General features: G+C 47.2%; 1 protein-coding gene across 1 annotated transcript in view; it reads left to right on the top strand.

Moving 5' to 3' along the window:
• Positions 1 to 20,663, top strand: part of LOC139931296 (protocadherin-16-like) — a 78,137-nt gene extending 57,474 nt beyond the window's left edge. The window contains exons 2-20 of the mRNA XM_071924772.2: positions 999 to 1,187; positions 1,884 to 2,115; positions 2,972 to 3,208; positions 3,662 to 4,690; positions 6,031 to 6,218; positions 6,311 to 6,407; positions 7,087 to 7,244; positions 8,755 to 9,601; positions 11,999 to 12,238; positions 12,907 to 13,032; positions 13,201 to 13,410; positions 13,803 to 14,669; positions 15,023 to 15,136; positions 15,228 to 15,439; positions 15,766 to 15,917; positions 16,249 to 16,379; positions 16,690 to 16,976; positions 17,216 to 17,357; positions 17,931 to 20,663. Of these exons, the coding sequence (XP_071780873.2) occupies positions 999 to 1,187; positions 1,884 to 2,115; positions 2,972 to 3,208; positions 3,662 to 4,690; positions 6,031 to 6,218; positions 6,311 to 6,407; positions 7,087 to 7,244; positions 8,755 to 9,601; positions 11,999 to 12,238; positions 12,907 to 13,032; positions 13,201 to 13,410; positions 13,803 to 14,669; positions 15,023 to 15,136; positions 15,228 to 15,439; positions 15,766 to 15,917; positions 16,249 to 16,379; positions 16,690 to 16,976; positions 17,216 to 17,357; positions 17,931 to 20,530 (8,058 nt within the window). The 3' untranslated portion in view covers positions 20,531 to 20,663. The remainder of the gene's footprint in view (positions 1 to 998; positions 1,188 to 1,883; positions 2,116 to 2,971; positions 3,209 to 3,661; positions 4,691 to 6,030; positions 6,219 to 6,310; positions 6,408 to 7,086; positions 7,245 to 8,754; positions 9,602 to 11,998; positions 12,239 to 12,906; positions 13,033 to 13,200; positions 13,411 to 13,802; positions 14,670 to 15,022; positions 15,137 to 15,227; positions 15,440 to 15,765; positions 15,918 to 16,248; positions 16,380 to 16,689; positions 16,977 to 17,215; positions 17,358 to 17,930) is intronic.
• The last annotated feature ends 1,057 nt before the right edge of the window (positions 20,664 to 21,720 follow it).

Raw genomic sequence — 21,720 nt, 5'->3', positions numbered from 1 at the left:
TACCATCTTTAAAAAAAAAAAAAAACGAAGCCTGCTTTTGATGATAAGCGTGGCTTGCCTTATTTTTCTTGGCAACGCTCCTGATGACTACTACCCCATCTAACGCACAGAGGAGGCACCCTGCGCTGAGTGTTGGAGCATGCTCCCAGCTTCGTTTTCTTCAATTAGTGTTTTCTTAAAAAAGATTCATTTATAAAAGAGACGGAAGGAAGGAGAATTCTAATCAACTTGTGAGGCTTAACCCTCACTGTAATCTCTCTCAAGCTGCAATCCAGAGCCAACACTTGCAAACAATTATCCCGCTGGTACCCAGGGGCCCGATCTGATTGGCCTGTTTGCCTCGCGCCGTCTTGGGAGCTCCTACAGTAATTGAGTCGGCTCCCTGGCTGACGGCTTGTGAGCTGCTTTTATAACTCCGGCGGTTCCAGCCCCTCTGTAGATGTGTAGCATTATTAAAACCAGACCGCAAGCGGGACATTACATTAGAGTATAATGCGCTGCACTGAAGCATACTGTGTGGTATCCCACTGTTCCCCAGCCGTCCCTGTCACTGTCCTGTGCAGACAGACGCCACTCCTGAAGCAGGCAGTTTTCCCTGCTGGCAGCCCTCCCAGAGCCTGTAGAAGTCATCCTCCCTCCCTCCCTCCCTCCCTCTATCCCTCCCTCCCTCCGCTCCCCTTCATTCCCTCAGAGCCTCTTACTGCCAAAGGGCCTGTTTGGCCCTAGCTCTCGCTCAGATAAACAACAAAGACGAGGTCCAAAGATGCTTTCAAACAGCACCTGGTATGGTGTTCTTGTTTCAGTTTGGAGATTGCTTTGACTCTCACATCCCTGTAATAGAATTTAGATTTAATCTGCTGTATTTAGGCTTTGGAATAATGACTGAATTTATCTAATAAGAGAAATTCCCAGTCCAACTCCCAGTCCAACAGTATAATTTTGTTGTAATGCACAATGTTCGGAATTTTTTAACCAATAGCATGTTTTCTTCCCTGTAGGTGACTGCGACAGATGCGGACGGCGGCTCCTTCGGCTCCATTACCTACTCCCTGGGCTCGGGCATTAACAGCGCTGTTCCCTCTCAGTTCACCATTGGCAAGGAGACGGGCCAGATCTGCACCAGCGTTGCACTAGACAGAGACCAGGGCCCAGCCAGCTACGACTTCACTGTTACTGCAGTGGACGGGGTGAGCTGCTGCATTCTGAAATCATGCTTAATATGAATCCGTTGAGCCAGAGAGTAATCCCATAAACACAGCAGCAGCACTTTTCATAGAGACAGGAGAGCAAAGACATGGCCAACAGTGCAGAAAGACTTTCGTTTGAGCAGCCAAGTAAGAAAGGAGTGGAATGACTCTCCATGGCAGGCTTACTCACAAGTTAGTATAGCATCCTGTTCACTCTATGCCAAATAATACTTAAAAGTAAAGGTTAAAAATGAAAGGAAATTACTGCAGCCATGTTAAAGCAATCAGATGGAGAAATGCCTCAACTGTCAGGCAGTAATATTTTAACAAGTTGGACTGCCGCCTCCCTCCCTTTTGCCACCTGGTCCAAATGAAAAGCCTGCACTGTATTCTCTCCAAATGAAAAGCCTATGAAACAGATTGTTCGGCTGCGGTGAGCCCTCTCACCCTCCGCAGGTCCTGACATATTGCTCTTTCCCTAGGGAAACTATCAATCTGTATCCCTCCACAAACCTGCTGGGACTATATTTTAGAGGCCACGCTATACATCCAGTTTTAACAGGGTTACTGCTGGTTTTTACTTGCGCCATTAATGTGGCCCAAATCCCGCTTTCAGGTGTTTTTTTTACCCGTTGGTCGTGATTTACTGTATGTGGAGGTATAATATAACAAAAGAGCTTTTTGTTTCCTTTACAGGGGGGACTGAGCTCGGTAGTCTACGTGAAGGTAGATCTGGTCGACATTAATGATAACAGACCGGCCTTCTACCCAGTGAGCTATGCTGTCAGTTTGAGCACGCAGAGCGCCCCGGGGACCTCGGTCGTCAGAGTGATGGCCTATGACCCCGACAGAGGGGAGAACGGCAGGGTCACATACCGAACAGTACCTGGAGGAGCCTCGCCTTACTTCACTCTCAACAAAGACACAGGTTGGTACAGCTGCTCGGAGCGCTTTCCTGCTCTCACTGAATATTTAATGTGACAGTGAAGGTTACCAATGCTTGAATTACGGGCAAATAATACTTCATGTATATACTATGGGGATGGGACGATATATCGAGATTCAATACATCGCAATGCAAAAATGTGGCAAGAAAAATGAGCTTGCTACATTTTTTTTCTGCTGTAGTAATCACAAATGAGACGGCTTGCCCATCAGAGTTGCACAAGCTTCCAAATTATATTATTTGCACTTTGTAATGACATTTTGAAATTGTTGTTTACATTCTTGCAAGCCAATGCCGTTGCTGTGTCGAATCGTGAAACTCATATCGTGTATTGTATCGAATCGTATTGTGAGATAAGCATATCGTCCCATCCCTAATATGCTATATTTCCCAGATTTCAGTTATTTAAGGAGCTGTTTGAATTAGCCCTGTGATTTCCGGTGTAATCTGTGACCACATTTAAATACACACAAAAAATGCGATTGTAATGTGATTAAGACAGCAATGCAAGTCATGTAAACACCATACTCTGATTATGCTAGCACGATTATGCTCTTAGACGGAGTAAGCGTAATCGCAGTAACATGTGGAGTGATTTTACTCGCATTAATATAAAGACCAGTCAGAACATGTAGATGTAGTTGGATCTGACAGAGCTCATGTTGTTCTGTCAGGGTCACCTAGCTCAAAAAGACACGTGTCACATGTAAACTGGACTATTAGGAGAGGTGTCACTTCATGGAATCATGTAAAAGTCTTACTCAGGTAATAGCCACATTATGTAAAAGTAGCCTGTGTGAACCCTGTCTGAGCTTTGCCTGCGGCTTTGTCTTCGTAGGTGTGATCTCCCTGTCTCGATCGCTCCATGGGAAGGTCAACTCCGTGATCCCCATGGTGATCTCGGCCCAGGATGGTGGTGGTCTGGTCGCCCTGGTCAATGCCAAGGTCAACATCAGTGTGGTGGCGGGGCTGGTGGCGCCGCCTGTCTTTGAACAGACCCAGTACCACTTCACTGTGTCAGAGGATGTCCTGCGTGGGACAGCCGTTGGCATCGTCCAGGCGAGCAGTAAGACCGGTGGGTGGGCTCTGTCCAGAACGTGAGCGCCTGATTGATAAAAGACCACAAACACATGCTCTCTGTCTCTCTCTCTCTCTCTGACACACAACACACACACACACACACCTCATTCCTATGGCCCAGGCTGAACAGTTCAGTATACATTTATCAGTCACACGGGATCATAGGGCAGAATGTGCTGAAAGTGTTTTTTTCTGCTCCCTGCACCACTTGTACAAATAGGCGTTGGGCCACTATACACACCTAACGTTGAAATCGCATCAATCAAAAATTCCATTTCACTACTTTGTTTATATAATCATTTTCTATGGGTATTTAGAACTCTATTACAGTCTTGAAAATTGAAAAATTACGTCTTCCAAGTATACTATTACTTCAGTGCTTTTAGCACAGTCTTCTGGCCTGTGTCAACATGCCTCTGGTTTTTGTCATCTTCCTCTCTCTTTGCAGGCACCTCCAAAGATATCTCCTACACCATCAGTTCTGGGGACCCAGCGGGCTACTTCACCGTGGATCCTGACACTGGGGCCCTGAGGACCAGCCTGCCCCTGGATCACGAGGCCCAGTCGACCCTCGATCTGGAGGTCCAGGCCCGCAGCGGCAGCCCCCCAGCCTTCGGCCAGACCCGCGTCCACATCACCATCGCCGACGTCAACGACAACGCGCCTGTTTTCCTGCCCTCGTCCTCGGAGTCCCTGCTGCTGCCGGAGCATACGGAGATGGGCACGGTGGTGTACCGCGTCCAAGCCGAGGACAGAGACTCTGGAGCCAACGGCCAGCTCACCTTCGACCTCTCTTCCCCGAGCGGAGCCCAGAGGACCTTCAGCATAGAGCGCAGCAGCGGAGAGATCCGACTGGTGGGGAGCCTCTCCTACGAGACCGTCCCCCGCTATGACCTGCAGGTGACGGCCAAGGACAGCGGCGTACCCCAGCTTAGCGCCACCCTCGTGCTAGTGGTTCACGTCCAGGCAGAGAACGACCACGGACCTGTGTTCGACACCCTCACCTACCGCGTGGAGCTAAAGGAGGGCACTCCGCTGAACGCACGCTTCCTGCAGGTCCGGGCTCTGAGCCGAGAAACACCCGGCTCAGGTTCCTCCAGTCCCCTGGCGTATCACCTGCGGCCGGACGGAGACGCTGCAGGGTTTGGCATCGCTGCAGACAGCGGCTGGCTGTTTGTGAAGAGCGCTCTAGACAGAGAAGTAAAGGACATGTATCTCCTAACGGTGTTGGCCAGCGCGGGTCACGGACAGCTGAAGAAGACCGGCAGTGCCACGGTGAGGATTTCGGTGACCGACGAGAATGACAACTCTCCTCGGCTCACGCAGGAGAGAGTCTTCATGGCCGTGAGAGAAAACCTGCCGGCGGGAACGGGCTTCGGTCGAGTGTCGGCCACAGACAGAGACAGCGGCTCCAACGGACGCCTCAGCTACCGCCTCCTCCACCCCGACCGCCACTTCCAGATCAACTCCCTCACAGGTTGATAGATAATGCGATGTACTATGATCAATCACAGCATGAGTCACAGCTGGTCTTTTTGAGTGTTAAGATAACAATTTGGGTTGCTGGGGTCATTTCATTAGAAAAGCAAAGAAGATATAAACCAGTGATTTCTGCAGCTGATTTCACTTATTAGCACACCTTCAACCAGACAGGGGGAAACTTATCAGTAAATCAGTTGGTGTAGTGTTTGGTTGGAATAAAAACCTTCATGCTCTTGTGCTGCCATGGCACATGGTTGCAAACCTCTATGACCTTTGGGCAGTTTCCAAAGCATCTGAACATTTTAAAACAGGCATTTTAGCAAGGGTCATTGATCTTGCAGAATTTCACATGAAACAGGAAACTTGAGCTAGGGTTCTCACAAGTTCAACTGCGGCTTGCTGAGTATGAAGTTAAAGTATCCAAAAGTCCAACAGTCACATCAAATCGCAATTGATTTATGAATAAATTGCCCTGGAAATGGTAATGCTTTGGTGCAAGCTCAGTCAGCATAGAGACTAGAATATATCAAAATAGTGTGAAACAGAACTGCAGTTCAAATCTGTCATGATGACATTGTTTTGCTGACTTCTGTGATGATGTGTTAAGTCTGTGCTCTGAGTTACTATTGTGTTTCATATTCATAGACCTAGATATCTGGCTAGGTTCTGTGATTTCTGCTACCGTATTTCTGTGAGTGAGTGTGAGAAACCTTGCAAGTCTCTGAAGTGCTTCTTCTCAAAACTTTTGTCTCATCATTCAACAAGCCATTGCATTACAACAAAACAGGATTTTATAGATCTGATCTTGCTCCTCCATCAGATGTGAAAACTGGAGCTTTCTTGATTCCACAAGAAAGAATTCTTTATTCTGTGTCACAAACATCATGAATTATTTATAACACAGCTCAATCAACGCTCAATTCATTTATTGTGTCATGTATTCGAGTTAGAGATGAGAGACTGGGGCTGCCTCTTCCCCGCTGTCATAAATTAGTCAGATGATGGTGACTGCAGTCCTAAGTGTCTTGCTGGGCTCTAATTGGCCTGCTGAGCCTGTTAGTCTGTGGGTGGAGACACACGGACTGATTTGTGATCAGTTCCTGGCTCAGTTATGTGTGTCTGCAGCTTCTGCTAAGGTTCCAAAATCCCTCTGTTTGTGTGTGTGTGTGTGTGTGTGCGTGCACATGCGCGTGTATGTCTACACACTGTGCATGTTTATTATGTGTGTGTCTCTGATCAAAGCCTGCTGCCTCTTTAATCTCTCATCATTATTCCAGTACTTTGGACTTGTGCCTCTGCATAAAATCCTTCTCATCCGCCCCCCTGCCTCCCCAGGTGAGATCAGTACAAGGACAGGCCTGGACAGGGAGCAGCAGTCTAGCTACCAGCTGGTGGTGGTGGTACAGGATGGAGGATCGCCCCCTCGCAGCGCCACAGGCACCGCCTTCATCACTGTCCTGGATGACAACGACAACGCTCCCGCTTTCACCCACAACCAGCCTGGCAAAGTCCTCATCGTGCAGGTGATGCCTGATTCAAGACCGGAAACACAGACAGGCAGCAAGCGAAGTGTCTTTAATGTCTGCAGTGACATCTATTTGGTTTTCATCCATAGGTGGTGGAAGGCCAGCCATCTGGGCTTCTGCTGGGCACGCTGCAAGCCAAAGACCCTGACGAGGGCGAGAACGGCACCATATTCTACTCTTTGTCAGGTACAGTAACTGTAGGAAGAAATAACTTTTGGACACACCTGATTGAATGTACTATGTTTTTCATTATCTTAAAGCCATTTTGATCTAAAGACTTATGCTTAAATGCTTGAAATTAGTTTTTTAGCCAAATATAACTATTGAAGTTGAAGCCTATGTGTGAATTTCTTTCCAAAGCCTTTGCCTTTCCATCAAGACAAAGGGCAGCTACTTTAAAGAATCTAAAATATAAGATAGTTTTGATTTGTTTAACACTTTTTTGGTCACTGCATAATTCCATTGGTGTTATTTCATAGTTTTGATGTCATTACTATTATTCTAAAATGTGAAATATAGTAAAAATAAAGAAAAATGCGTGTGTCCAACTTTTGACTGGTAGTGTAATTATGTGTGAAAGTAAATTACTGAAGGATTTATTATATGCATATTTAAATGTGCTATGTGTAGCATTTTTAAACATCAATATGTCACTGTCAAATTGTAATTACTGTGAACAAATGAGACCATGGTCAAGATGATTGGTAGCCTCTACCACTTATGTCTTAAAATGAATGATGGTAATGATTTTTTCATGATAAAATGCCAAACATAGCACCTTTAAGGCAAGTGACTGGGTGGGTAATGTGTCATTTTGGCCTCCCACGTCTCCAGCTGAAGTTCTCGCTCTCCGCGTCTCCCCCAGGTCCCAGGGCAGAGCGTTTCTCTCTGAACCCCAACACCGGCGAACTGCGCTCGTCCTCCCCTCTCAGCCACTCAGACAGATCTGAGTACAGCATGACGGTGACAGCCACTGACAGAGGACTGCCCCCCCACAGCACCTCCTGCTCCCTCAGCATACAGGTCAGACGTCCGCTGGACCCCCGCCAGCGCAAACCGTCTCAATACTCACCTATTTTATATCAAAGAATAGACTGAGGGCCTTTCAGAGTAGCTGCAGACATATCAGCCTCACTTCTGACAAGCTTCCCTCCCTTCCCCTCCCCTTTCTTCCCCTGCGACTTTTCAAAAGGGAAATTTCTATCTGAAATGGAAAAGTGGGTCTGAATCAAATACTCCCAGCTGGCTTGTGATGAGGGCCAGCTGTAGACTCCTCTGATCAAGGTCATACTCAATGACTTCAACACTTTTAATACAGTAGCCCTTTTTGCAACGAGAGGCAGGCCTTTATGCTCACATAAAACACAGCATTGAGGTTAATTTAGTTAATATTTAATATACAGCCAGAAAAGGGACCGGCAAACACAATGGAAGGAACCTGGAAGAAACCTAGACTTATGGGTTCCAGAAAAATAGAGTCATCCTGTAAAGGGCTCTAGTGAAAGTTTTTTCCTCCTTTCCAACAACAAAAAATGAAAGTCATAATTAGTATTTAATTGGATTAAACAGTGCAGTGTTGTTTTTGTGTGCTGACGCATTTCTGTAATTTTCTTGTAATCATCTTCTCAGACTGACTTTCCAAATCCATCACTGATAGGATGGGACTACACTAATTTATTTCTGGAACACTCAGTTTTCCATCTAATGTGGAACCAATTTACAGCTTGTCATGTAAGGTTTCACAACAAATACAGCATATTTTTGACTGCCTACTCGCTGTGGGAACTGTGCTGCAGGATGCAATGCTGAGCCTCCTTATCATCCTGTAAGCTTTTAAAACACTGTCAGTAATGCTGCTGAAAATTAGATCAGCAGCATCTCTCTCTCTCTCTCTTACTGCCACTTAAATTCTCCCACTATTACTATAAAAAACAGCTTTATTAAAACAATGTGTCATATGTGTAACTAATGGTGCTCGTTTCCATACAAAGGAGCAGAGTATTAAAGTTGGAGTCTTTGAAGTCACTTGAATTGGTCATCAGGGGAAGTGTAAAACCATGCACAGTGCGGGACTATGTCCCAGTGCTAAATTTACTCACTCAACATTTCCTATTCCGATTGTTACTTTTATCATCTATTATTTTTCCTGGCATTGACTGGCGTATCTGATTAAGTTTGATTAATGATAGCAGGCATGTTATTCAGGTCTGTAAAAACGTCTTAAAACTGGCTTCTTTTATTCCCACTGAGCACATACTAGAGAGTGGACAAAATCTGTTTCTGCTTTGCTAAATTCCATTATTATTCCATTCATTATTTTCATTCTTTGTATTGGAAATTGTAAACTGAAATTGCCATCAAGCATGTGCACTCATCAAACATCAAACATTTGGAGTTCGGTTGTACAAACAACAAAAGCTTGAAGAAGTTCACCTTTGTTTGTTAACAGGCTTAGATGTCATGCAATATGTTATTGTGTTCTTTCTCTGTGCAGACGAGTAATTTAATCAAATACTGTTTCTCTTTGCTACAGGTTCTCAGCGTCAACAGACCTACTTCTAAGACCAACTCTCACTCCATATCCTTCAACTCTGTGGAGGAGGCCAAGCCCGGCTCCATCATTGGCTCTGTGCGCTTCCATGACCGAGAGGCCCCGGAGGCGGGGGAGGTGACCTACACGGTGGTCGGCGGCACGGACCGAGACGGGACCTTCGTAGTGGACCGCCTGACCGGAGACGTGTACCTGGCTCGGCCTCTGGACTACGAGCGGGACGCGCGCTACACCCTGCAGATCGAGGTGGATGACTTCTCCCAGGCCCTTCCCAGCAGCACCCTGGTCCAGCTGGACATCGACGTGGAGGACAGCAACGACCACGCCCCCCAGTTCCCCGAGGACCCCATCACCGTCGTCATCCCCGAGAGCATGGAGTCCGGCTCCTCCGTCTACACCTTCCAGGCCACGGACAAGGACGGCAGCGGGCCCAACAGTGAGCTGAGCTACTCCATTCTTCACCAGTGGCCTAACACCCCCGGCCTGCTGACCCTCGACCCTTCCACTGGGATCCTCTCCTTGGGACAGGAACTGGACCATGAGGTCACTTCCACTCTGATCCTGGTCGTACAGGCCACAGACTCTGCCCTCAACGCCAGTCAGAGGCGCCGGGGTTCTGTCACGGCGAGGGTGTATGTAACCGACGAGAACGACAACGCGCCGGTGTTCAGCTCGCCCACAGCGGTCAGTGTGATGGAGGACCAGCCGGTGGGCTTTGTGGTGCTGTATGTCATGGCAAGAGACGCAGACCAAGGGGAGAACGGCCGGGTGACCTACAGCATCCAGTCGGGCAATAAGGAAGGGACATTCAGCCTCAACCCCAACACTGGTAAGTCATGAATCTGAGGCTCCCACGGGTCTTGAAAATCCTTGAAAGTTTGTGGATTTGAGAATATGCCTCAGCTCTCTGGACGGTTCTCCACACTCTGGAGACATCAACACTTTGCATCCTGAGGAAAATCCTATAATGGATATTTTTGCATTGATACAGCAAATGAATGATTTCACCAAGATTGCTTGACTTTACAAGATCATAAGTAAAAAATGAGGCTGTCTATTGATGAGTAATGATGTCCAATTTTAGCCATCTTAGCCATTTTAGAATTCTTCGATTTCACCGAACAAGGCCTTGAAAGCCATTGAAAAGCCTTTGAATTGGTTTGATTTGAAGTCCAAGTGAGGGTGGAAGCCCTGCTGAGAGTATCCTTGGAGACTTTTTAGATATTCTGAACAATTAAGGTTCGCCTTTTACACACGCAGCTCCCCAACCACCACCACCACCACCCCAACACCTCCCCCACCACACACACGTGCGCGCGCACACACCCACACACACACACACACACAAACTCTTGTAATACTCTGCTTACTTTTGAGTTCAGCAAAACTCTTGCTTCACCTTTCATGACTTATTTCTCTCAGTTGGAGGCCAGACAGACACAGCAGCCTGCCAAAAGTTACACGCACACACACACCTACAGGCACACACACACACACACATGCACGCGCGCACACACACACACACACACACACACACAGAGCCCATCATCTGTTATTGTGAATCTATTCCCATGAAAGACCAAAGAACCTCCTGCTCAGGCTTCTGGGAACCATTAGAGAGGGGATCAGTTACGCGTGTTTATGTGTGCGCACGTGTGTGTGTGTGTGTGTGTGTGTGTGTGTGTGTGTGTGTGCACACGCAGATGTGTGTTTGTGTACTTGAATGAGACTCTGTCACTTAGTCAATGCTGACCTTGGGCTGTTTGGTCCTGTGGGCTTTGTTGTGGTGTGTGAGACACGTGTCGACGTTGGCTCCGCCCACCCCTTCAAGCCGCCAACCAGGATCCGCCTCCCACCCCCACCCGGAGTGGCGAGGGGATGGAAACAGTCAGGGTCTGTCATGCGTGTCACTTCTGCTCCAGCCCACAGTGTGTGCTCATCTTGAAGTGTTTTCATGCACACTGGTCATTTGTTAGAATAATGACAGAGTTAATCCTTTGAGCACCTGGTTTGCTCCCGTTCTGGGGTCAGTGACAGGAGAACCGGGGCCGTCTCCGCACACTCTATTTTCATTAGTTTGGTAGGACACTTAACCACAATAGAGAGAAGTGTCGAGCTATTATTAAGGATCTACAGCGTCTTAGGATGAGGAATGGTCAACTCTTAACTCTATCGTGTTAGTCACCCCCTTCTCTCAGACACTTTCTCATTACTCAGTGTCGGAAAGAAGGTCATTAATTCCCGTGAAGGAGCAGAGGGAAAAGCACATTTGTGATATGGTGAATTACTTTTCTGCAAAAGACAACACTATTCACTGATTAACACATCAAATGTTGATAAATGACTCCTGCATATGAGAAAAGAAACAGATGCCTTTGTTGTCCGAGCTCTGCTCCTGACATTACCTCAGTTAACCCTCGCGCCGAAGTGTTGGCGCCACAAACCCTGCGTACGCTTATGATGTTGGAATTGGAAACATCCAAAATAAGAACTTTCCCCTGTTTGTTTCTGTGTCTTTTCTGCCCATATGTTATCAGTGACCAGGCATACGGCAGGATCACAGAGGAGTCAAACTTGGTGAAAATATTCCAGGCAGTAACTCCTACCAGATTAAAGGCTTAGGGGCAAGTTATCTCAGAGCTAGCAAGATACAAAGAGAAAACACGCAAAAAAAAAAAAGTAAAAACAAAACCAAAACAGCCCCAGTGTCCTGGCCCCTTCTTTCTTTAACAGTTGCGGCTCATTTTAAAGCATGAAATTGAAATTGAATCAATGCGAGCTCTACCCTCTTAGGGCAGGATAATGAAAAGGCAAGGGTGCCCCTAATTTCTACAGAGCACGGCAGGCCTGGCTGTTGCGTGTCTAGAGCGTGTGTTTACTGCTTTTTTCTCGATGGCTGCGGCATTCTCCAATGGAAAATCTCGTAAACTGTGGCCAGACCGTTAGGCTGTTACAGCAGTGGTGGTAGCACTCAGGTAGGCTCGGCTCTGTGTGGAGGAGATTAGCTCTGATTTGGCCCTCACACGACATCTTTTCACACTTCCTTTTTTAACATAAGTACACGCAGCCACGGGATACAGCGCTGTTTATTGCCTTTGATATCCTTCATAGTAGTCATGTGTATAACTGCTCCCGTGAGGCATAATCATGCACGCACACACACACACACACACACACAGGAGATCTCTTTCCATATTTCATCTCTGATTCCTCTCTCTCTCTACAGGCTCTCTGTCTATTTTTAAACCTCTGGACCGTGAGGAGCAGGACATCTTTAACCTCACAATAATTGCCGAGGATCATGGGATACCTCAGCACTCGTCCAGCCAGCTGCTGTGTGTCCATGTGATTGATGTTAACGATGAGGTGCCCTGGTTTGAGGAGAGCCAGTACGAAGCCCAGATTGCTGAGAACCAGCCTCCGGGGTCCACTGTGTTGACGGTGTCCGCCTCTGATCTGGACCAAGGTGAGGCATACAGTGTGCACCGACTTAGTTACGCCAGATTTCAAGCCGTACAGTATTTGGTGCGCTCTCATGGTAAATATAATGACACCCACATACACATTTTCTGTAAATAGATGGAAAACTGTTTCTCACACAATTAAGATGTCAAAGTGTGAGACAAAAATGCATAATAATGCATATTTCCCCTTTGGTGTCTCCTTAGCCCCCATGTGCTGAACGCCTGTACACATCACAGACATTAACAGTTGTTTTTAATTGAGGACTACACAGGAGGGTAGGGGGGTGGAGGAAGGACACATTCCCCTGGCCTTAGTCAGAAGCACATAAAACAGAAGGATTATAAACTTTCTCTCCAAGAGCAATTAGTGAAGTAAACAGGTGAGGTTGCCAGACTGTTCTCTCTGTTAGCACGCAATCTGGCAACCAGACACCTGAGGGAGGGCCGTCGCTGCCAAATGCTTAGACAGCAAAACAAACTACAAACAAATAAAAAAAAGGAATACAACGGTATTTACATGAGAAGAGTAGTGTATTCACAGCTCTCGGGCATCATTTTTCTACGCCTGGGGTGATGTTTGGTTCGGCCTACACATGTTTGAACTAAATGGCACATTTTCTGCGTTCCACTTTTGAATTACAGCGTAGTTACTGTGTGTCTTTCCCTGTAGGAGCCAATGGTGAGGTTACATATGGAGGCATCTCAGAGGACGGCTTCAGCATCAACCCATCGACGGGTGTCATAACAACCACCAAGACACTGGACAGGGAGCTCCAGGAGTTTTACACTGTGACAGGTGCTGCCCTCTGCCTCTCCTACACCATCTCCTTGATCAATAAAACATGCAGACTATTTCAGGATACATAAGATTCTTTTTGAAATTCCAATCGCTCGTGGAGTTTTCAGTATCTCTCGGAAAACGCTATTCGTGCTGATGTCTGTTTTTTTTCTTTTGTTGTGACAGTTTATGCAAAAGATGGAGGCACTCCACCCAACTATGCCAAAGCCACTGCGAAGATCAGAGTGCTTGATGAGAATGACAACGCCCCTGTCTTTGGGCGTCTCTACTACAGTATAGAGGTGCCTGAAAACCTGGAGCCGTTGCCTCTGTTCACCCTCAGAGCCACCGACCAGGACATGGGAGACAGCGGGGAGATGAACTACAGAATTGCAGGTGAGGAACAGAATCCAAAAAGAGAGGAACGCTGCTTTGGCTTGTGGACGTAACAATGGAGAGGTGCTCGTTGGAAAACGGGGTACACATGCAGGATTATCCAAAATGAAAAAAATCCAAGGCACACTCCCTTACGTACAAAAAATAAAAGAATTTAAAAAACTCACGGTGCGTTTTTTAATCATTGCCATGTATTAGCCACACTAATAAAGGCTTTTTAATTTTTGTATGTAAGGGAGTGTGCCTTGGATTTTTTTCTTTTTGGATTTTGAGGAATTCTTTTGATCTGTCATCCACGTTTTAAATGATCTGCCTTGGCTGCTACCATGCATTCATATTTCATGCAACAACTTGGTATGTAATTTCTAAATGTTTCATCGCTCCCCTTGCAGCCGGAGACCCTTCAGGAGACTTCCGCTTGGACAGACAGTCAGGCGTGCTGTCCACCTCAAGGCGCCTGGATCGGGAGAAGAAGCCCAGGTACACCCTAACAGTCACAGCCCAGGACCGGGGCCGCCCCGCCCTCAGCAGCACAGCCACCGTGGAGGTGACCATCCTGGACATCAACGACAACAGCCCGCAGTTCCAGAGCAGCAGCTACACCGCGGACGTGTCCGAAGATGTCCCCATCGGCTCGCTGGTCCTGGAGGTGAAAGCGGTAGATCTGGACCAGGGCCCCAACAGCCAGGTGCTCTACTTCCTGAGCCAGGGCGCCCAGAGCATGTTCATCATAGACCAGAACACGGGCCGCATCATCACAGCAGCGCCCATAGACAGAGAGAAAACCGCCTCCTACAGCTTTGAGGTCTGCGCCACCGACTCGTCCCCAGCCAACCCGCGCAACTCCACGGCTCAGGTGACCGTCTACATTCAGGACGTGAACGACAACGCTCCCTTCTTCATCCAGGACCCGCTTATTATCAACATCTCCGCCAGCAGCCTGTCCAACCGTCGAGTGTTGGCCACCATGAGGGCGGAGGACAAGGACTTTGGGGCCAATGGCTCCGTGTTCTATCGCTTTGCCAACCCTATGAGGGGCTTCACCATCAACTCCTTGACTGGAGACATCCAGGCCACAGAGAAGCTGCAGAGTCTGACCCAAAACCAGAGGACCCTGATAGTGGAGGCCATGGACCAGGGCAGCCCGGCTCAGTCCTCCTTCGGGGTGGTAATCATTTATATCAGGGAGCAGAGCTACAGGGGCATCCGCTTCTCTCGCAACGCACGAGATGTCAGCCTGCAGGAGAACGCTGCTAAAGGTTTGGATGATACAAACTTATAATATACTTTCAATTACGTTTTTTCTGCTAATGTATAATGATAATGAATATTGCTGTTGTCCTGCAAAAACCTTGTAACAGTCTTGGTTATTTATAACTTCAGTTGAAGGATTACATCTTCTTCTATGGTTTGAGGAGCTTCTACCACCCTTGGACATATGAAACAGTTTCAAAACACATTGAATAAACTGAAAAATGCATGGTGGTCAAGCTGAAAACAAAGCTGTTATACAAGGTTTTCACCCAGCAGCGTCAACATATACAGTGTAAACAGAGTGAGAATAAAGTGTGTGTGTGTGTGTGTGGGTTGTGTGTGTGTTTCATCTTCCTAGGCACAGCAGTAACACAGACTCAGGCCCAGTACCCTGATGGCTCCCAAACTGGTATCAGCTACAGTATCTTCAGTGGAAACAGAATGCAGTCTTTTGGAATCAGCTCCATTACTGGTAAGTGCAGGAATGGTAAAATACACCCTTCAAAAATGGATATTCCACATCTATACTATATGGGTTGACCCGCTGTTATTTTTTTAATTAGGTGAAATTTGGGTCCAGAACTCTGAGGGACTGGACTTTGAGGAAACCCCAAGACTCCGCCTTGTGGTGAAAGCTGAAACGGCATCCTCCAGTTCCTACATGGCTGTCAACCTAATCCTGCAGGACGTCAATGACAACTTGCCACGCTTCCAGCTCCAGAACTATGTAGCCTACATTAGAGAGGCACAGGGTTACGATTTTCCCATTATCCAGGTGCAGTAGCCTGTCCCCTACACATTTATTATGGTTGGCTGTTATATAAGTGTGAAGTTGTAGAAGAGAAAGCACTCAGTTTCAAACTTCAGAAATCTGGAGAGTTTCAGTGCTGCTGAGAAATGATTCTGCTCGTTTGCCTATGTTTTCAATGTCCCCACTGAATATATAGGTTCATTTGTGCCATGAAGCCAGGTCCATATAGCCTATTTTTATAAACTCTGACTTCCAAGTCCAATATTGCTCACCAGTTCACGTTACACAGAAACAGCTGTTGCAAATCTTTCTTTGTTTTCATTTCCAATCTGGGCTGGTGATTTCCTCAGGTCGCGGCAGATGACCTGGACCAGGGTCAGAATGGTCAGGTGACCTACTCCATCAGGTCATCGTCCATGAGCGGCTTGTTTAAGATTGATCCGCTGACCGGCAGCATCACCACTGCAGCCATCATGGACAGAGAGATCTGGACACAAACAAAGTGAGGCTTGCTCTGTTTTCTCTCCTTCTCCCTGCGCTGCACAACGCCCTTTCTGTGGTTCGAGTGTATCTTGCAGCCTGCCATGTGGTTCCCCTCAGCTCAGCTCTGCCTTTCTCATATGCATGGTTTAACTTTTGTTGCCATGGTACTGTTTCACTTCCCCTCACAAATACCTTGCCTTGTTGTACTGAAAAAAAATCTCTTTTATGATCTGTCTGAAAAAAAGAGGCTGATCTTAGTGGGGGGTGAAACATTATGAAACCTGGCTCATAAAAGGTAAAAAACAAACAAAAAAAAAGTCCAGATGCTGATGTTCCTTTTGTGGCACCAGGCTTGTTGTCACGGCGACGGACCGGGGAACCCCGCGGCTGGCTGGCTCTGCCACTCTCACCGTGATCATCATCGACCTCAACGACAACAGTCCCACGATCCCCCTGCCTCGGGAGATCCGAGTGCCTGAGGGTAAGTCAACTTCACAGTGGAAGTCAGTCCAATGATCTTATCAAAAAGCCTCACATCGTGCTCCCTGGCAGCTCGCTCAGCGGGACTCGGTGAGAAAAGTCTGACCCTTTTATGAAACAAGGTATAGCCAAGTTCCTCTGTTCATTTCCTGTCTGTTTGATGTCAAGGCTTTGACAGAATATTCCTTAATAAAGAGAGAAAAATTCAAAGTCTTAAAATTTGTAAGAAAAGTGATACCAGAAAACTAAATATCTACTCTTTTGCTCCCCACCACCCTCAACCCCCTCCCACCCCCCACACACACACACAGATACTCTGATTGGCACAGTGATCACCCAGGTAACCGGAAATGACGTGGACTCTGGACCGGCCCTCTCCTACACGCTGCACCTGGAGGCAGATTGCCAAGGCATGTTTGGGATCCATCGCTACGGAGGAGGGGTGTCTCTGACCGGCCCGTTGGACTATGAGGAGAGGACCTGGTACACTCTGACCGTCCGCTCATCAGACTCCAAACACCAGAGCGAAGCCAACCTCACTGTGCTGGTGGACGATGTGAATGATAACGCCCCCACGTTCACTCAGGACCTGTATCAGGTACAGACCCCATCCCATACCTGCTTTCACGACTCCATACCCCACCTCTCAATGTATTATCATGTCCAAAAGAGTTGAAGACATTTCGCCACTCATCCAAGAGGCTTCATCAGTTCTACTTTTGGACATCTTACTACCTGGATGATTGAAATTAATCTACACAGACATGTAATTGTTGAAGTATCCGTAATGGATCTTGTTACAGAAGTTTAAGACTATATTTTGTGTGTTTTCTTCAGGTGACGGTATCAGAGCACCTCCCAGCAGGCAGTGCAGTCATCACAGTAACAGCCACTGACCGTGACTCTGGAGACAATGGGAAGATCAGCTACCGAGTGATGTCATCAAGCAGGGACATATTCTACATTGACCCAAGCAATGGTAAGATCACTGTGTGCACATTTATAATTTCTGGTTGTTTATAACCGTGGCTCCCACCCTTTTTTTTAGCCAGGGCTCCCCTTAATTACACTTGATAAAAAAAATTATCCCCTAAGGCTCTTGGAGGCACCATTGGCGTTTGAACATCTTTCCAACAGGCATTGCAAAATATTTCATCATTTTGTCTGTTAAAAGTCATTGAAAACAAAATGAGTTATTTGCTTTAGATGTTTTGCTAGAGATAAGATCTGAAAATAATCATGTTATAAATGGCTACTCTTATTGCCACAAAGTGGCCTATTGCCACTAAGCTCTCCTGCTCTCCAATATGATTCTTTTGCCTCAAATAATTCCAAAATATTCCCTCCTACATGCCCACACCCACTACAGTAATTGCAGAAATTAAACAGATTGATTTGAATCATTTTCTGTTATTTATTTAATGGTGGACCATCTTATCTAATGAATGATTCATATCATTAAAGGGCTGAATTTTGGATAGAGGATTAAAATGAAGTTGCTGTTTATATAATCACTAAATCTTTAACAACACCCCTAACCATTTCATTTCAGGCACTCTGTTCATCAACCAAAAGACAGAGTTTGATTTCGAGAGCCCCTCCATCCTGGTGGTCATTGAGGCTCGGGACCGGGGCAGCCCATCCCTTTCCTCCTTCGCCACTGTCCAGGTGCAGGTGTCTGACGTCAACGACAACGCCCCCATCTTCCACCAATCAGAATACAGAGCCACTGTGTCCGAGGATGGCCTCCCCGGATCCACTATCCTGACCTTGGAAGCTGTGGACGGAGACCTGTCCCGGGACAACTGCGGTTTTGATTTCGCCATCGCTAGTGGCAACTCAGGCAACGCCTTCCAGATTGAGAGCAGTGTGCGCTTCCTGGAGGGGCGGGGTTTCCAGACCGTGGGCAGCCTGATCCTGGTGGAGGGGCTGGACTTTGAAGCTGTGGCAAGTTATAATCTGACCGTTGTGGTGTCAGATCGCGGCGTCCCTCAGCGTAGCTCCAGTGTGCCTATCCTCATCAGTGTTGTAGATGCCAATGACAATCCCCCAGCTTTCAGCCGGGCAGAGTACAGCGTGGTGTTGAGTGAGGGTGCAGCAGCAGGGACCGAGATCCTGCATCTGTCTGCCATTGATCCAGACTCTGCCCCCAACGGAGAAGTGCAGTACTTTATAAGCTCAGGGGACGAGACAGGCCTGTTCCAGGTGGACCAGTACACCGGGGCCTTGAGGCTGCAGAGACCTCTGGACAGCGAGAGGCAGTCGTCCCATGTGATTGTGGTCCAGGCCACTGATGGTCAAGGGCACTACGCCTTGGCCCCCGTCAGTGTCGAGGTGAAGGACATCAACGATAACAGGCCCTACTTCCCCCTCCAACTACTAACTGCTAGCATCAGGGAAAACCAACCCCAGAATGCCTTAGTCACCATGCTGCACGCCATTGACCATGACCGAGGTGTTTTTGGACAGTTGAGATATTACATGTTAGACAGCTCTAAGGAGGGAAGAGAGGCTTTCCTCATCAACCAAACTTCGGGGGAAGTGCGGACTCGCTCTACTTTTGACTTTGAAAAGGTGGATTTGTTCCATTTTGTGGTCGTTGCCATGGACGCTGGCAACTATTCCGCCACGGTCACGGTGCAGGTGTATGTGACAGGGGAGGATGAATACGATCCTGTTTTTACCTCCTCGGAGTTCTCCTTCCAAGTGCCTGAGGGAGCAAAGAAAGGGCAGAGCATTGGCCAAGTGCAGGCCAGAGATGAGGATGGAGGTGTGGACGGCATAGTCGTCTACTCTCTAGCAGACAGCTCACCTTACTTTGAAGTCAACACATCAACAGGTGTGATTTCCTTGAAGATGGACAGCTACAGCAGACATGTGAGCCGCTCTAAACGAGAGGTGCGTCTGATGACTCTGGACTTGACTGCCCACAGCCCTCTGGAGGCGTCCCGCATAGCAACCGCCAAAGTTACCATCGATGTGACCCATACCTCTTTCGGTCTAGCCACAGACATGAACATGCTGCTTATCAGTGTCATCGCAGTTTCACTTGGGACCATAGTCATCCTAATTATAATTGCTGTGGCGCTGTTTTTTGTTAAATTAAGACGCAAGAAGAAGGAGCAAAAAGCACGCGGACGAACACCAACATCGGGCACAGTGCTACACAAGCTTGAGGAAACTAAATTAGCAGGAAATGAAATGATCTACCATCAGGCGCTTCCCGGATACCCGGCCGATCAGGGGGGGAACAGCGGGGGTCCATACACTCGTGGCGGCTCCCTGGATCCCTCCCACTCCAGCGGGCGTGGCTCAGCCGAGGCGGAGGCAGCAGAGGACGATGAGATCAGAATGATCAACGAATACCCTCGAGTGTCCAGTATCTCCTCCTCCATGCAGGAGCGCATCTCTGCCCGAGGCCCGGACTCTGGGATCCAGCAGGACGCAGACCAGCTATCAGATGTGTCTTGTGAGCCTTCCATAGATGCCAACCATTGGTTCAAAGGGAAGAAACTGGGCAGTCTGAATAGTACTCTGTTAGCTGGCCAGGTGCCAGTCTACAGGGATGAGGGGGGTGGATATCTGGGTGTGGGACGGGGACTCAACATCTCCCACCCCAAAGACTATACTTTCCCAGAGGATGGAAAGCCCGCTGTGGATGGCTCCCTAACAGCCATAGTGGCCAGTGACGAGGAGCTGAGGGGCAGCTACAACTGGGACTACCTACTGAACTGGTGCCCCCAGTTCCAACCCTTAGCTAACGTATTCACAGAAATAGCGCGGTTAAAGGACGAGACAGCTCCTCCTAATCCTCGCAGGTCGTTTCATCACAAAGCGAAGGCCGAGCCGAGAATCGACCCGCCGCCCCTTATTACCTCTGTGGCTCATCCCGGGGCCAAAACTGTACCTCCTAAGCCCGCCGTGGGGAGGACATTCCCCCACCTGGCTTCTTTACGGAGATCTCCCATCAGCAGTGAGGGATCCATCTCCTCGGTCGCCATGTCTCCGAGTTTCTCCCCTTCCCTCTCGCCGCTGGCAGCCCGCTCTCCGGCTATCACGCCCTTCAATGTCTCACAGGGCCCCTCGGCGTCCATGATCAGCGCAACTGAACACAATCTGGAACACAGCGAGGAGGCAGAGATGAGGATTTAAGTCCTACAGATTCAGTTATTGTTGTCCCAGGATTGTTCTACTGTATGACAACAGGGGCCGTAACCCCAAATGCTACACTCTTTGGTCTAAGACAACAAATACACAGGATTATACTAAGCAGTCCAAATAGCTGAAGGTGTGGTGCTTAATGAAGAAAAAAACTGAACTACATGACTAACAGGCCAAAATGGACGATGCCTTTTTTGGAAGAAACTCCTTTCTCTCCTGTTGATCAGTGTTAATTTGCACATTCAAATGGGGATTCATACATGATGTCAATATTTTGTACAAAAGCATTGTTTGTCTATATTTTTATACTGACATATGGTTTCTGACAAGGAATGGCATTACTGTGTCAAAAGGTTGCTATAACCTCAGAATATATTTCTATATTTGTATATTTGTAGCTCGTACTGTATACTTGTTTGTACTGTAAGTTGGTTCTATCTCTCGTAATTCTTAACCTCTTGTGGTTTTAAATGAAGCTCTTCATTAATGCTTTATGATTTGGGATTTTGTAACAGATTGTTGTAAATATTTATAAAAGAAGAAATGTCCTTGCTTGAACAAATGAAACATCAGTCAGAATACAGTATTGTGTGATCAGATTTCCTAAGAATCCGGTGTTTGATCTCTCATCAAAAATGAACCATGCTGAAATCAATGCTGAAATGTTGTCTTAGTCCGCAACGCATGTCCCTTCATTTTCTTTGAAGGAAAGTTGGACTTGACATCCAATGATCCTGTCTTTCAGGTGACCTGGCTTTAATTTATCACAATGAGCCTTACCTTTGTACCACTTGCTTTTTACGTCGCATCGAAAAAATAATTGAAATGAGGGAGAGCACCGGGCGGCTGTGTGGTTTAACAGTAAATCCATGTTTGTTTGCTCAATCTGCAACCTAATCCGTTATAATTCCACTGATGTAAACATTCCAGAGGATGTAAGCAGGTCTTGTTCATTTATCTACTTATCAAGTGAAACAAATCAGTAAAATAATAATAAACAAAAGTAACATAATCTAAGCTCAAAATCAGTGGGATGTGTTTTTCGCTGTCCCGACATATGGACCACAGAAATTTGCAGCGGATTTTCTCATTTCTCTCCAGGGAGGTCGTGTTGTACAGATTTACTGTAGATGAATGTTATTCTGGACCAATTTTGGCTCTCCTTCTATAGTAGCGCTATA

Source organism: Centroberyx gerrardi, chromosome 6 (assembly GCF_048128805.1).
Source record: "Centroberyx gerrardi isolate f3 chromosome 6, fCenGer3.hap1.cur.20231027, whole genome shotgun sequence".
Lineage (NCBI taxonomy): Eukaryota > Metazoa > Chordata > Actinopteri > Beryciformes > Berycidae > Centroberyx > Centroberyx gerrardi.
Note: the sequence above shows the minus strand (reverse complement) of the source record. Positions and strands in the feature narration are given on the sequence as shown.